Below are 15,896 nucleotides of genomic sequence, written 5' to 3' on the forward strand. Positions count from 1 at the left end.
GGATGGAAGGCTGAGTCAACCTTGAGCCTGGTGAGATTTGAACTTGCAGTAATTTCAGGCAGCTGGTGCTACTTAACAGCACTTTAGTCTGCTGCGCCACCAAGGCTCTTTTATAATGTAAGGTGGTATTTCTGACTTACAGTATCTTGTACTGAAAGTTACAGTATCTTGTACTGAAAGGATGTTTGTGAAAGTCTGTCCAAAATTTGTCATTTCTGTCATAAAGTAGTTAATTTGCTTCCGGCTTAATGTCGGACACTTTGTTTGTAAACAATAGTTAATGTCCTGCAGCATTGTTCTTTATTCATTCATAGTCCAGTGCAGTGTTCTATTTCATCCTGTGTCTATGTGCTTTTCTGCAGTTCTAGTTCTTTGTAAACAGTGTGTGTGTATGTTCATTGTATCACCACATCAGAATTAAAGTTTAATGTAGTTTAGAATTTAGTTGTGTATTTGCTATATCCAGATAGCCTGCCGTGCATTTTAAACTATGAGTACTAGATTTGATGTGATTTTTAAATGCATAGTGGCAATATTTTAAAAACTGGCATTTAATTTATAATAACTTTAAATAATGCATTATTTTAATGTGTTTGCGTGTTTAATGCTATTTAATGGATATTAATGGATATTTAATGTTTAATGTAATTTTAATGTGAGAGATTTAGGGGTGACAGAGTTAAAAGGTAGAAACATTAGAAAAATCTAGTTGGTGTTTGAAATATGAATGTGTTAGTTTATTCTATGCCTATTAAAAGTGATATAAAAGCAAATTATAATCTCATTTGTATTATATCTAACTGAGGTTTTTTTGAAAATGCTAGAAATGTTGAGGTGTCAAATTTTGTATTGGCCGCAACTAGTGTTTACAGATTTCAGTATTTATGTAAGACTGTTGGAATATCTTCCATTTGGAAACAACATCTGGAATTTAAAATGTGCTGTTTTCTCCATAAAACCTTTTGTTTTGCCCATATTGGCCAATCCATAGAATGGTTCTTTTTAGAGTAGGACATGGGTCGATACTGTCCTATGTTTGTCAGGCTGCATTTTTTCCCCTTCTCTTTCCCTACAGCTTGTAACAGCTGCTTTCTGGTTGTCTCAGCTTTCACGGTGATCAAATGTTCTGCTTGAAGAAACAGGAAATAAGTGGAACAACCCCCGTCCTTTGGTATTGCTAGAGTTTCATACTAAGATGATTCTATGGAAATAGTTATGGTTTGATTTACTCCTCCACTAGCTCAATTTTCGGTTCTCATGGTCAGGATGTGACTATGGAATTTGTACAAATAACTGCAGAGGGTAAAGTACAGGCCAACCTCTTCCCCATCAGCTGCAGAGCCATGGCGGACTCTTTTTTTCACAGCAGGATCCTTTCTTCTCCCCACCTGTTGTGGTGCAGTAATCCTTCACTAATGTCTTCACTGGAAGATATTTGCTTTTAATCTGAGGGCCTTATTCAAGACATTGCACTTTAAATACAGGGGCTTTCTGTGCTTGTCCTATATGCATAAAAGGCAGGGGTGGGTTTTACCTACCTTTACTACCGGTTCGCAACGGGGCCGTGTGCGCACTCTTCTGCACATGCACAGAAGCGTTCTGATGACGGGGTCGGTGGGCGGAGCCTCCCGCCGGTTTTACTACTGGTTCTATAGAACCAGTCCGAACCGGGGGCAACCCACCACTGATAAAAGGTAAAGGTAAAGGTAAAAGTTACCCTCGCACATATGTGCTAATCGTTCCCGACTCTAGCGGGCGGTGCTCATCTCCGTTTCTAAGGCAAAGAGCCAGCGCTGTCTGATGATAATTCTGTGGTCATGTGGCCTGTATGACTAAATGCCAAAGGTACATGGAACGCTGTTACCTTCCCACCAAGGTGGTCCCTATTTTTCTACTTGCATTTCTACATGCTTTCGAACTGCTAGGTTGACAGAAACTGGGGCAAGTAACGGGAGCTCACTCTGTTATGCGGCGCTAGGGATTCGAACCGCCGAACTGTCAACCTTTCTGATCGTCAAGCTCAGTGTCTTAGCCACTGAGCCACCACATCCCCTTTGAACATATTCCAAGTATAATACTATTTTCCTATTCTTGGAAAGCTTATGCAGAAAATAGTAGCACAACAACCATACAGGGCTCTACAAGGAAGCAGATCATTTGGAGTACTGCAAATCAGAGATTAGGCTAGGATACAGCATAGAAACTGCATTATGGTGTTTGTGGATGAATTTTGGAGAGACTGAGATTGGGAAATGCAATCCTCTTGCTCCTGGCTTTCCAGATCAGTGGTCCCCAACCCTTGTGGCTTGGCAGGCCGCAGGGGGAGATGGAACCAGGCTGCGCGAGCAGCAAACTGGGGCACATGGACACACAGCTCAATTGCAAGTTGAGCTGCACATGTGCGTGTGCACTGGCCCACCACTTGCATGAGTTGAGCTGCGTGCACATGCATCTGCGCCAGCCCACTGCTCGTGTGAGTCGAGCTGTGTGAATGCCTGCCTGGCTACTGCTTGCACAGCCCAGTTGAGAATAGGCCATGGCCCAGTAGTGGGCCGCGGCCTGGGTGTTGGGGCCCTTTGGACTAGGTAGCCCTCCACTACGGACATATAATCCTGCTGGTGCACGAAACTTCAGCCAGGCTCCTCGAGAGACAGAGTTTGCAGGGGGGGTGAACCAGTGCCCGGGCTGGCTACAAGACAAACGTTCATTTTTGATCGTATTTGAGATTCCTAGCTGCAATGGACAGCAAAGCTAGGGTTGACCCCAGATGCTTCTCTTTGCTAACAGGCAGCCAAGCTAAGTGCCTGAAGGACCCTGTCCCATCATGAATTCGTATTAGTGGTCCGTGGGATTTAAAATTATGAATTTAGTGGTCCCTGAGGTCTAAAAGGTTGGTGACCCCTGACCTAAAGGATGCATAGAAAGGGATAAAAATAAAGCAGAGACAATCCAAACTCAGAAATATTTTTGGAAGTTGATCAGATAGATGGAGTGGGAACCAAGAGAAGCAGAAGGCAGCAGTCATTGCTATAGGGGGAAAAAAACCCATCCCAGCTTCGTTTGGCACCTTGGCTGATGCAACCAATGTGACTTATGGGCTCAGTGGTGTTTCCTAGGCTCCCTGTAGTGGTTTCCTGATTTATTGGCAGCGTTCTTCATTGAGACCAGGATTTAAGGACCTTCAGAGTAAACTCTGAAATTTTACCATATGTTCCTTCTGCCTGTTGCTTTCAGTAAAATGATTTTTTGTGTAGAGGATAAAGTTAATTTCTTCTTTCTCAGTGAGGAGTGTCTTTTCTTTCCCTGCAAAGTGAAAAAATAACATCTATGCCCTTAATTATCAGAGAGTCTACATTGTGATTATGTTATCGCTGAAGAATTCAAAACACCAGCCATCCACAGTGCCAAAACACAATATGTGAGATGTGCCAAAAATCTTTTGTGAACATACGATTCAGCAGAGATGACACACTCTGTGTTGCTTCTTGGTGGGTGTAGGACTCTATTATTTATTTTTATTTATTATATTTATATCCCATCTTTTCTCCAAGAGCTCAGGGCAGGAGAATGTCCTTTCATTTTACTCCTACAATGAGAGAAACCTAAGCTGGGTTGAAAATAAGAGACTAGCTTAAAGTTATCCAGTGAATTTGGTTAAGGGTTGATTTCAGCTTGAATCTCTCCAGTTCTAACACAGCTTCTTGACTACAGCAGATATATCTAGAGCAGAGGTGCAAACTTGCAATGACACTGTAGGAAGAAATATCCTTCTGGGTTCAGCTCCAAGTGGGGAAAAAGACACTGGAAACATGGAGACTGTTGGAAAGATGGTTTAATGGTGGACAGGATCACATGGCTTGAGTTCCTGGACAAAAAAAGGGTCGAGATACAACGAGTCCCTGGGTTTTATGCTCTCTCTGGCTTTGAACTTCTTGAGGCCCCGAAAGAGTATTCTGATTGGTTGTCAGACTCCCAGGGGGTGGGGGTCTTAGATAGCCTTGCTGGCTGATGTAATCTTCCCAGGTGCCATGTGGTGAGTTTCTGTTGCTAGATGAGTCCTATTCTGTTGCAGATGATGGACCATTGACAAGGATTGAGTTTCTGCCTCTGGCCCATTGACAAAGGGTGGGGGCAGGAAGATGGGAGCTGCTTCATCTTTAAAACATGCTTCTCCATTTCTCATCCAGGGAAACATAATATTCTGCCTTTTTAATATTTCCTAAAACATTTCATTCTTGTAGGAAAGGGGTGGGTACTAACTTCCTACAACACGTTGTTGTCATGTGACGTATCACAACTTTTTCCCCCTTCACTGAACTAGGGGTGGGCATGGCCAGTATGTGATACCAGTGCAGGTTGTGAGTTTGACATCCCTGATCTAGAGAATTAAGGAGATTACTGATCAAGGAATTAACGCTACCATACCATGTTTCTAACATTTTAGGGTCCAGAAGTTTGGATAGTCAGAGGTTCTGTTCAGGTTGATCAGCAGATTCAAATTAGTGTATTTTCCCCCCTTTTAGGATTATTAGCATTAGGGTGACTTTTTCCACTTAATGTAATGTAACAAAAGAGGAAAGAGATAGATGTGGGAAAGCTATCATTAACATACACATTAGCCTTCGTCCAGTTGCCTTGGTCCCTCAATCTGCCCTTGGTTAGATCCATCTTCCTTACTCCTAGGGCATTGAAGTAACTGATTTTGTAGGCAAATAGTTAGAGTGCCCCAGCATGGTAGAGATTTGAGAGAATAGTTTAGCTGCCACAAATTATACAAAGCTGAGATCTGCATTCTAAAGCTGGTACTTAGTCATCAGTAAGTGGTCTAAGTAAATATAGATATAGAGGACAGGAACAGACACAAAGGTCCACAATTCAAGATCCAGCATGCAGCACTCACAGAAATACAAACTCATACTTGACTAAATGTTTCTTGCCAGATTTCCCTTATTGGTTTCTTTCTTACAGAGCTTTCTAAATTTTAGGTCCAACCCTAACATGGAATCTCTTCTTAAGTTCTTTGCTTCCTTGCATGGGCCCCAAGTCAGAACATGCGAGAACAAAGAAAGTCCTAATTTCTTTTCTCCTGAATCTCGGTCTCTCATTAAAGAAGACAGTGACTGAGTTGAGAAAAATTCTCCAACCAGCCAATAATCCAACAGGCCATTCACAATTAAGACTCTAGTTATTCTACTGCATGTGATCATTGGATTCTATGTTCATAACAAAACTGTACTTGTACTTGTAGTTGGACTATTCAGTGCCAAAACTGCTAAAATCTGTATCCTGGCCATCTGTTCACGTCAATGATTGTAAATCAATCAATAGCTTCTCTATGACATATGAACCTTTAATTCATGTTCTTCATGCCTTATTCTTTTTTTAAAAAAAGACTTCTGATGTATGAGTCAATCAAATGTAAGAAAATAATAGCACTATCAATTTGATTCCCATTCTGTCTGTGGACTGTAAGACATAGGAAGAGATGAACTTGGGAAAGCCTAAATGTACTGGAAATAGGGATTAACAGCTAGATTCCCTATAATTCATATTCAGAGCTGCTCATAAAACCTGCTGACTTGTGTATCTGAAACTTTCTGATGCAGCTTATAAAGATGTTTTAAATAGGATAGCTATTCCCTTTCCTGCAATGAGAAGAGGCACTGTTTATGCACCACTGTGGGTGGTAGGTCTATCTACAAAAGCTGTAATTTTCTTGAGCAGTGCAGTGCAGAAAGGCATAACAATTGTCCTGCATTGACTATAGAGGCACATTGCTTATTGCGAAGAAGGAGACACCAAGAGGATGTGCAAATAACTCAATTTCCCCCTCCATATTTCCTCTAATTGCAGACATGATCTGTAAAATTAGTGTAAGAATAGCTCATATATTCCTTTTGGTAAGACACACAAAGCCTTGGCACATTATTCACAGACATGACTCACTTGTGTGCTTCCTGTTTTAGTGCTTGCTTTTTTGTTAATATATATAATATATCTAAAACCTCCAAGTCTGTATTGGTGCATACATTGTTGATTAACTTGTGCCTGCATGTTGTGTATCAGAATCAAGGACTGAGGTTTGCACTGTTCTTGACTGTTGTCTGTAGGTAGCCAAAGATGTCTCTGCACGTCTCCATAATGAACTTGAAGCAGTGGAGAAAAAACGGATTAAACTGGAGGAGGAAAATGAAGACTTGCGCCAACGGCTCATTGAGAGTGATTTGGCTAAGCAAGTGTTACAGAATGAGATGGACAAGCTTAGAGAGGTAAGTTCATTCTTTGGGGGACCATTACTTAAGCATTTTTATTTACAATTTTTCTCCCAAGGGCTTACGATCCAGCATCATAGAAAAGACCATGCAGTGGTTAGGCTGAGAAGGAGTGAGTTGTTCAAGGCTGTCCAGTGAGTTTGACATTTGAAAGATAATGCCAGCCTGTACTTTGTATTTTCAAGCCCAACATTTATGGATGTCATTAAGTTGGGGAAGGTTTTACTAGATACTGGAACACCAAATTATCCAACTGCTGTTTGTTCTGACAAAACTTCAGTGTTGTGATGTCCTTCAGATTCAAACCCCAATCCATGCAGGAAATACATTGGGAAACCACAAATGATTTCTAAATGGCTCCCTATATGAGTGAAAATATCAAATCATTGTTTTCATAGATGACAGTTTAGTAGACCTCCCTCACAAAATATGTATGCTCGAGACTACATTTCTAGGAGAGGAATCACCTATTTCTGCAAATTTCTTGGGTACTTAATATAGTTTCTTTCAGTCTCTTGCTGCTTTTGCCATTTCTGTCTGTATCCCTAACATATGTAGAGAAGTTGCTCAAACTGACAAAAGATGTATAATTCTGACATCTGCAAACAACAGATGAGAATCTAAAATTTTATTCAAGATTGACAACTATCAGTGGTTATACCATCAGATTATTTTCTAGTTTGTGGCTTGGTATAATGGCCTGGCTAATTTATGGCTTACTTTTAACTTTTCCCTTAATGTGTATTTCAAGAAAGAAACTGGGAAACATAATGCAGGATACTCCCTTTGGTCAGGATGTCAGTTCTCCCAGACTCTATTTCCAGAGCTATACATGGCTTTAGCCTAAATCTGTTTCCTTCTAGAGCATGGGTATCAAACACAATCACGTCACATGACATATCGTGATGTATCATGACTTCTTTTGACTTTGTGGAGCTGGGGTGGGCGTGGCCTATGTGTGATGCATCCAGCCCACGGACCGCCAGTTTGACACCCCTGCCAAGAGAGAATTACTGTGATGAATGGGTGCTCCATGGGCTTTAATATTCTCTCTTTGGTTCATCTTGTGCTCTGCTTTCTTCCCCCCACTTTTTTTTTTTAGTTTCTGCAGATGGCAAATGACATTTTGGACTTGTTTTAGGATTAAGCAGTTGAAACATAAACTGGGAAGATGAAGGGATGCAAACAGGGAGTCATTGTCAGAGACTGGCATCATTTTGGGAAATTCCCTTCATTCTAATTAACAGAGGGAGCAACCCTTTCTCCCAGCTTAATCAGAACAGAAATATACAAAAATAATTATAATGTGCTAGCATTGCCTTTCTAGGACGAAATGGAAACTTTGAGCCAAGGTTTTGGTTAAGGTCTAAGTAAAATATTAATATTAAAAATATTAAATACACTAAAATAAAACAGTACAGCTTTCTAGGACATCTGAATCCCTGTATAAGGGGGGAAGAGAGCAGATGGATGTCAAACTAATAATAACCTAGCACCATGCTGTGTTTCTGAGCTGTCAGCAAAACATTCTTCTGTTATCATGATGCTATCCAGATCTATTGACACTGTAGTTATAGACACTGTAAAGTCCCAAAGCAACAGAGAAATCAAAATTAATTTAGGCTTGCTGAAGTAATGACGACAAGAGTTCTTAAACTGGTATGTTTAGCGAATCCCTTAGCTTGGAATACTATTTTAAGGAAGAGAAATGCCTCTGAGCCTGCAAGCATTGCTAGAAAATGAAGTTGTAGAATGGAACTATGTGTAAGATTGAAACAGAAGGCAAAAGGTTTGTATAGTTGCAGTCACAGCAGACATTTAGTATCTGCAGCATGGGATTACTACCCTAGTTGGGCCAGGGTTGGTTTGATTTGAGGTATGTGTGTATGAGTGAGTGTGCTTGTGTGTTAAAGATTTTTTTACCAGCTACCTTTGTGGGACACCCCCACCCCCCAAATCTACAATCATTTTCTGAAGCCAGCTATTGCTATTTTTATTTTTAATTCTTTGAGCAAATAAATATCCTGCAAATTTTGCACGCTTAGTACATTCGCAGTGGTCTGAATCTCTGCAGCCAAAAAGGACTTGTTAATGGCTTCACTTCAGCCTTTGAAGGAAGCCTTGTGATCGCGTGTCCGTGAAGTGGTATGATGCTGGTAACTCTGAGGACAGTTTGTAAATTATATTTATGAGGCTATCATAACTTTGAACTGTCATTAAAGAATGGTTGTAACTAGAGGACTACCTTATTTTGTCCTGTTGGACACCACAGTTCAAAAAGGGCATAACCAGTGGTGGGATTCTGCCGGTTCTAGGGGGTTCGGCCGAACCCTTTGTTAAATTGCTGGCTCACCCCGCCCCTTGCCCCGCCCCTCCGCACCACTATTTATTGCCAATAAATAGTGGTGGGCGAGGGGCAGGCAAACCAGCAATTTAACAAACAGTTTGGTGTTTTTTTGTAATTTTATTGGCCTGTGGAGCTTCAGCATAGGCTAATTAGCCCCTTGATTCTATCGGCCTCCCGACTCTCAGCTGATTTGCTCTCAGCTGTTTTGCTCAGGGCTCTGCTGCTTGCTTGCAAAGAGTGCAGATTTTTTTCCCCTATCTATGCTGAAAAACGAAACTGAAAGTAAAAGCCTGCTTTACTGTTGCTGCAACGTTGGAAAATTAGGCAGGCAGATTTCTTTTCTTTTTCCTCACCAAAAAAGGTAGGTGCAAACTACCTTTAGTGGAAAGGTAGTTTTCCCTAAAGAGTAGTTCCTCTTTAGGGAAAAAGAGGAGAGTTCAAGATTTTAAAACACAAAAGAAAAAAAGCTCTATTTAAATAGGGAATTGTAATAATTGAGATACTATTAATTGTATATTGTGTTGAAAGCAGAAATAGTTAAATTGTGGTTTGGAGGAATATATGGGGGAAATTATTTGGTTTATTATTATTGGTAAATATAATTAATTGATTTGTAAGAAATTGGATTGCATGGAAATAATTGGAATATTCATGTTCATATTGATTAATATACAAAAAGATAGTTATATAACTAATTGATTTATATTAAAATGTTGAATTTATATTAAACAACTGTAATATTACATAATTAACCAATGTGAGGATGGATATAAAAATAGATGACAATGAGAAGGTGTATAATATAGAATAGAAGGGAAAAATTGAATTTGATTAAGATTAGAGATAAGGATGAAGAGTAATATTGTTTTTTTTTTAAAAAATAGATAAGGAATAAATATGGCAAAAACGAAATATAGAAATTGTAAATTTAATTGAAATGACTAAACATTGTTTAAATTTGTGAACTGGCCAAATATTCTGTTCAAAGAAAATACATTGTATGTTTGTATGTGTGTTTCTAATTACTGCTATTTATTCATATTTATTCTCTTTTATTCTTTAAAGTTTAACAATTCATTCTTTATCTTAATATCTTTATATTTGTTTGGGGTTGCCTTTCTTCCATTTCATCTTTTTTACTGTACAGCAATCTTTCTCCTCAAACCTACCACCTTTCTCTTTTCTTTCCTTCTTACTTTCTCTTCCCTCCCTCTTCTTCTCCTCCTCTCTTCCTCCCTCTCTTACCCTCACTCTTACTCTAATTTCCCTTCCCTTCCTCCCTTCTCTTCCTTCCCTGTCTCTCCTTCTTTCTTCCATCTCTCTTCTCCTTCCTTCATCCCTCTCTATTACTGTATCCTTTTGTGCATATGGATTTCTCAGAGTGCTGAAAATTATTTTTGACCGGTCCTCGCACTTTTGACCAGTCCTCACACTTACGACTGTACTCACATTTTATGTTTTGCGCTCTATCTTGTCACTGTGGTGAAGACAAGTAGTGGTGAAATGACTGACACAGTTGTTAAGAATGCCGCAACGGGCATAAATGTGAGGAAGGTCATAAGTGCGAGGACCGGTCAAAAATGTGAGGACCAGTCAGAAATGACTTTTTTCAGCCCTCTGAATAGTCCCTATGTGCATATGGACTAGTCAGAAGGCTGAAAAAGTTATTTTTGACCGGTCCTCGCACTTTTGACCAGTCCTTGAACTTACGACTGTCCTCACATTTTACATTTTACGCCCTATCTTGTCACCATGGTGAAGAGAAGTAGTGGTGAAATGACTGACATGGTTGTTAAGAATGCCGCAATGGGCATAAATGTGAGGATGGTCATAAGTGCGAGGACCAGTCAGAAATGACTTTTTTCAGCCCTCTGAGTAGTCACTATGCACATAGCCACGCCCACCCGGTCACATGACCACCAAGCCACACACCCCAACTAAGCCACGCCCACAGAACCAGTTGTTAAAAATATTGAATCCCACCACTGGGCGTAACAGATTAAGGAAGTTCAGAACAGGGCTCCCCAGATGGTAAAGAAAATAAGGCTAGAAACCAAGCCTTATTTGGAACAAATAATGGATATCAATATGATTAGCCTACAGAAAAAACAACTGAGAGGATATATGATAACAATCTCTAATATCTGAAGAATTGTCACACAGAAGAGAGAGCGGACTTAGTCTCTGCTGCTCCAAAGGACACAATCAGAACCAATAGGTTAAAACTACAAAAGGAAGTTTCAGGCTAGACATCACAGAGGATTTCTTGAATGTATGAGCTGTCAGCCAGGAGAACATGTTGTCACATGAAAGAGTGAATTCTTTGTTACTGAGATCTTCAGACTGAGGCTTAACAGTTATCTGTCTGAGATACTCTGTTGGATCCAGTACCAAGCAGGGGTTAGACTTGATAATCTTTCGTATAAATGTCTACTCTATTATTCCCTGTGTTAATATTATAGTATCACAAGGAAGATCAAGAATGTGGAGAGAAATGGCAAAGCTCAATTATGCAATTAGTGACAGTAGTACAGAGGTTACGATGATCAGAAGACTGTGTAACCTGCACTGTGTAACCTGCACTGATTTCAGCAAAATTTTGTATTATATCATTGATGGATTAATTTTCCTGTTGGAATAAAAACAATTGTAGGTTTTTAAGGTACTTATATTTTTCCTAGTACTAAATAATGGGGTGGGAACTGGAGATCCATTTTTACCTGATTGCTGCTCCAGATTCAGAATTGAGAATAAGACCACAATAGTCTATGCAGATTCTCAATATGACCTGGATGACTGAGAATCCCCATAGATTTTTAGCTATGCACTTTGGGATGAACACCCTTCGAATGGTGTGAGAATATGAACGGATTTCCAGGAAAAAAAATTGCAGACTACAGGAATTATTTGTACTAGTTCCTAGGTGACCCAGAGGACACAGATAAACCTCCAAGTGCCTCAATGACTCTCTAAAAGGATGCAAATGGCCAGCTGTCTGCAAGGAGTATAAATCCTTCTATTCCCCACCATCCAGTCAGAGCTGAAGAAGCTTCTTGGATGAGAAGCGAAATGTCTTCAAAGAAAAAACAAGAAAGTCCAGTTGCCTCTTGAAAAAACACCTTTGAGAGACCAGAGTAGGCTGCACTCTCAACCTACACAAAGTAGATTGTCCTCTTTCTGGAGACAAGAATTTAACCATGAAATTGGATGGTGATCTTTTGGCAGCTGCAGTAAAAATCCATTCTTCTTTCTTGTTCAGCTACATCAGTTTTTTTCTCTATAGTTGCATATCTCCTTGCATGGTTGTATTAGGAGAATGTTAGTAGTGTTAGAAGAAAGCAGAGCAAATGACTGTGGCCAGTTTAGAAGCCGTAGTTCTCTTCATCCATGTTGGTTAGGACTGGCAGTGTTTCTTTTTGCTTCTCTTTCTAGGCAGCCTGTCCATACAACAAGCAATATGAGTGGACATATGATTGGCTTCTGCACGGCCTGAGGGCATGAGCTGAATAGTAAATGGAGAGAGGAGCAGAGACTGCCAGTGAGAGATTAGGGATTGTAGGAAGGGGTTGGCTGCTGTATGACTGGATTGGAATCACATGGTGTGTCCTTTCATAATGTGGACTGCAATGTAGCATACAGATATGTATTTAGGCTTTTAAAATATTACTATATTTTTATGTTGCCATTTCTTTCCCTCTCTTCCACCTATCCTACCTCTAGAATGCATTTTTTTAAAAATTAGATTAGTATTCTTTTGGAAGAAAAACAGACTATGCATGTAAAGCTGTACTGTATATGATTTTGCACATGAAACCCTATTTATTTCTTGATGGGTTGCAATGCTGTTAGCACGGTAGTAGGGAAGAAAATACTTGAAATTATTCTTCCACACGATCGATGCTACCTTAGAATTAGTGAAGCCTGCTGGACTTAAATCATAATGTTGTATTCAGGTTCAACACTTTTTAGCCAAGTTTATTAAGCCTAATAAAGACAACTTTAATATCGGGCTTTTCTAGAATACAAACAGATGCTTTGTAACATTTGAAACAGAGACCAGAATGTCATCCCTCCCCCCCCCATATTTATTTTTACCAGTTAGAATGTTTTAAGCTTGCAAATACAATGCTTTTCTATTTTATTACTTTATTCCAGATTTCAGAGCTTGTCAACATCCCAATTCAAATGTTACCATGTTCCCCTTATTATTACAAAAAAACAACAACAAAAACCAATGACATCCATTGCTTCTAACTGGACCTTTCCTCTTAAAATTATTTTGAATTTTGATCGATTTGGATTTCACAGTATCATTTATCTCTTCTTTTCAACATTGGATTCAATGTTGGTTATGCTGATCTTACATTCTGATTGAATGTCTTCAGTTCAAATCTTACTGGTAGACCTCATCTTTTTAATTGTATAAATTTAGCTCTTAAATTTGATCCCACTGATTCAGCATTGTCTGGTCCATACTTTGCCGCTGGAAATGTGCCTTTTTAAAATTTTCTGTCCAAATTTCAAGCTCTATTATGCAGTTAATTTAATTCCAATGTTTATCTGGTGATGTCCAGATATAATGCATGTATTTATTGTTTAAAGCAGGTTCGGCAAGGTTTTTCTGTGATTCATGGGTCTTATACTATCCTAAATGTATACATTTTTATAAAGTGAGGAGCTGCATTTTTGGTAGTGGCTCCACCAGTTACCAGACTTAGTGTATCTTTGGGCTGACTATGTCATTACCTCTAGACCTACCCAAAGCTTTATACTCTTTCCGTAATTAGAACAGTACTTTCCAATCTAGTGGGGGAGGGTCTTATCACCTAGCATACAGACTTCTCTACACATTACAATTGAGTCCAGACAATTTTCTGGACAATGAGAGGTTGCCTAGATACGTTGGTTCCTGCATAATTTGCAGAGCTTCATCTGCCCTCATCCTCCATTATTTTTAGCTTTAGCCCTTCTGTTTTGACCTAACCAATAAAGATACAATACAGAAGCTCCTACTAGGTTGCTTGCCAAATCTTATGAGTTTTCTGCTATGTCAAGGTAATAATCCCTCAGGAGGGTACCTACATACAAAATACACACACTCACACAAATGTTTATTTGATGGTTGTGAGGGAAGCAGTTGGGGAAAGGCTAAGGGATTATGTGTTGATTATTTTCCAGATGGAGTAAGCATCTCTTATAATTGGTCAAATGGTAAGAAGGCCAATTAATTTTCACACCAATGGCCTTTTGCACCTGTGGCTTCATTTGTTTTGCAGCAAAATATTTGGAAGGGCTTGTTTAGGCTTAATGCAGAAGAGATCTTGTATGAATGTCTGGTAGTAACAATATGATAGTTGCCAAAATCATATTTGTTAGCTTTTCCTATCTGATAAGAATTAATTGCAGCATAAATATTTTGAAAAGATCTAGACAGACAAAGCAATACAGATAGTTCTCAACTTACAATCATTCTCTTACTAACCGTTCAAAGTTACAATAGCACTGAAAAAAGTGACTTACAACCATTCCACGCACTTACAACTGTCACAGCATTCCCACAATCATGTGATCAAAATTTGGGTGCTTGGTAACTGGCATATCGTTAACGATGGTTGCATGGTCATGTGATTGCCATTTGAGACACTCTCATTGCAAGCAGAGACAATGGGGAAAGCCATATTCGCTTAACAACTGCATTGTTCACGCAACAACTACAGTGATTCGCTTAATAACCATGGCAACGAGGTTATAAAATGAAGCATGATTCATTTAACAACTGCCTTGCTTAGGAATGGAAAGTTTGGTTCACAGTTGTGGTTGTAAGTTGAGGACTACCTACCAGTACACTATAAAAAATCCAAACCAAATCTGTGGGAATGAGATGGATTTTGACCATGCAATGTAATCCTGGACACATAAGTAGACATGTCCCTTTTGTCAGCCTATAAACATGGGGGAGATCCAATTTTTGTTTTGCACAGCCTTAGCTTGCTCTTATCAAATTACAAATGTTATAATTTCTTAAATTACTGCCTCCAGAACTTATTAAATTCTGGAATGAAAATTAATGGGGGATCTATGTAGCTCTGATCCGTGTATTGCGCTAAGACAAAGTTTATTTTGCAGTGTATTTTGCGTTCAGCAGATTAATTTTAATTTGCATAATTCTACATTAAATAAATAAAGTTTCTGGCAGCCCCACAGAGAAACAAATATGAACTTTCAAGGGCGTAAACAATAACTGAAGGATGTCTTCACTGTGTCAGAAAGGACTTGGGCAGCATCTTCCGGCTGCTAGTTTGGGTGTTCCAAGCCATTCTTAAGAATCTGCAGACTTTTAAACAACAGGTTTGTCCTTAATAGGAGTGGCTTGGATCTCTATGCCTTGGCATAGGCATCAGCTCACATTTCACAGCTGCATTCTTGGCTGCAAAGCTTTAACTCCAACTTGTGAATATCTTTGGCACAGTACATATAGGCAGAACAGAGTCCAAGGGACATCATTCTGACACACACTGACACACACACACACGCACGCACGCACAACACACACACACACACACACACACACACACACACAATATATATATATCAGTTTACTAAACTCTTTCTGGATGTGTTGGAACATGGAAGAGGCAAACCAGCTTTCCCCCTGTTTCTTTATAGAGGCTCTTCGATAATATTGGCTATATTTCAAATCACAGGAGGCAGAGCATAGGAAGAATAAAAACAAGATACATTAGAAATTGCTAGTCAACATTCACAACCTTTTGAAGTCCAAAAGATGTCTCAATAATAATCTTCTTACATAGTGATTGAATAAATAGAGAGTACAGGTAGACCTCATCTTACAACCATTTGTTCAGTGACTATTCAAAGTTATAATGGCACTGCAAAAAGTAATTTATGACCATGTTTCAAGCTTACAACCCCTGCAGCATCCCCATAGTCACATGATCAGAATTCAGACGCTTGGCGACTGGCTCATATTTATGACAGTTGCAGTGTCCCAGGGTCTTGTGATCACCTTTTGTGACCTTCTGACAAGCAAAGTCAACGATGAAGCCAGATTCACTTAACATTAATGTTACTGACTTAACAACTGCAGTGATTCACTTAACAAGTGGCAAGATAGTTGTAAAATGGGGCAAAATGTAAAATAACCCTAACTCTCACTTAACAACTGTCTTACTATCGTCCGGTCTCCAACCTTCGTTTTGTGGCGAAGGTTGTTGAGAGTGTGGTGGCACGACAACTGCCCAGGCACCTGGATGAAG

At 39.5% G+C, this 15,896-nt stretch overlaps 1 protein-coding gene across 2 annotated transcripts in view; it reads left to right on the forward strand.

Annotated features, from left to right (window-relative positions):
- Nucleotides 1-15,896, forward strand: part of MTCL2 (microtubule crosslinking factor 2) — a 74,280-nt gene that overhangs the window by 24,806 nt on the left and 33,578 nt on the right. The window contains exon 3 of one of the 2 annotated variants that reach the window (XM_070941654.1): nucleotides 6,111-6,269. The exons of the other annotated variant lie outside the window; for it this stretch is intronic. Coding sequence (XP_070797755.1) covers nucleotides 6,111-6,269 — 159 coding nt within the window. The remainder of the gene's footprint in view (nucleotides 1-6,110; nucleotides 6,270-15,896) is intronic. 2 annotated transcript variants of the gene reach the window in all.

The sequence above is a fragment of the Pituophis catenifer genome, unplaced genomic scaffold, assembly GCF_029215685.1.
Source record: "Pituophis catenifer annectens isolate HBS135680 unplaced genomic scaffold, rPitCat1.0.hap2 SCAF_3, whole genome shotgun sequence".
In the NCBI taxonomy this organism is placed as follows: domain Eukaryota; kingdom Metazoa; phylum Chordata; class Lepidosauria; order Squamata; family Colubridae; genus Pituophis; species Pituophis catenifer.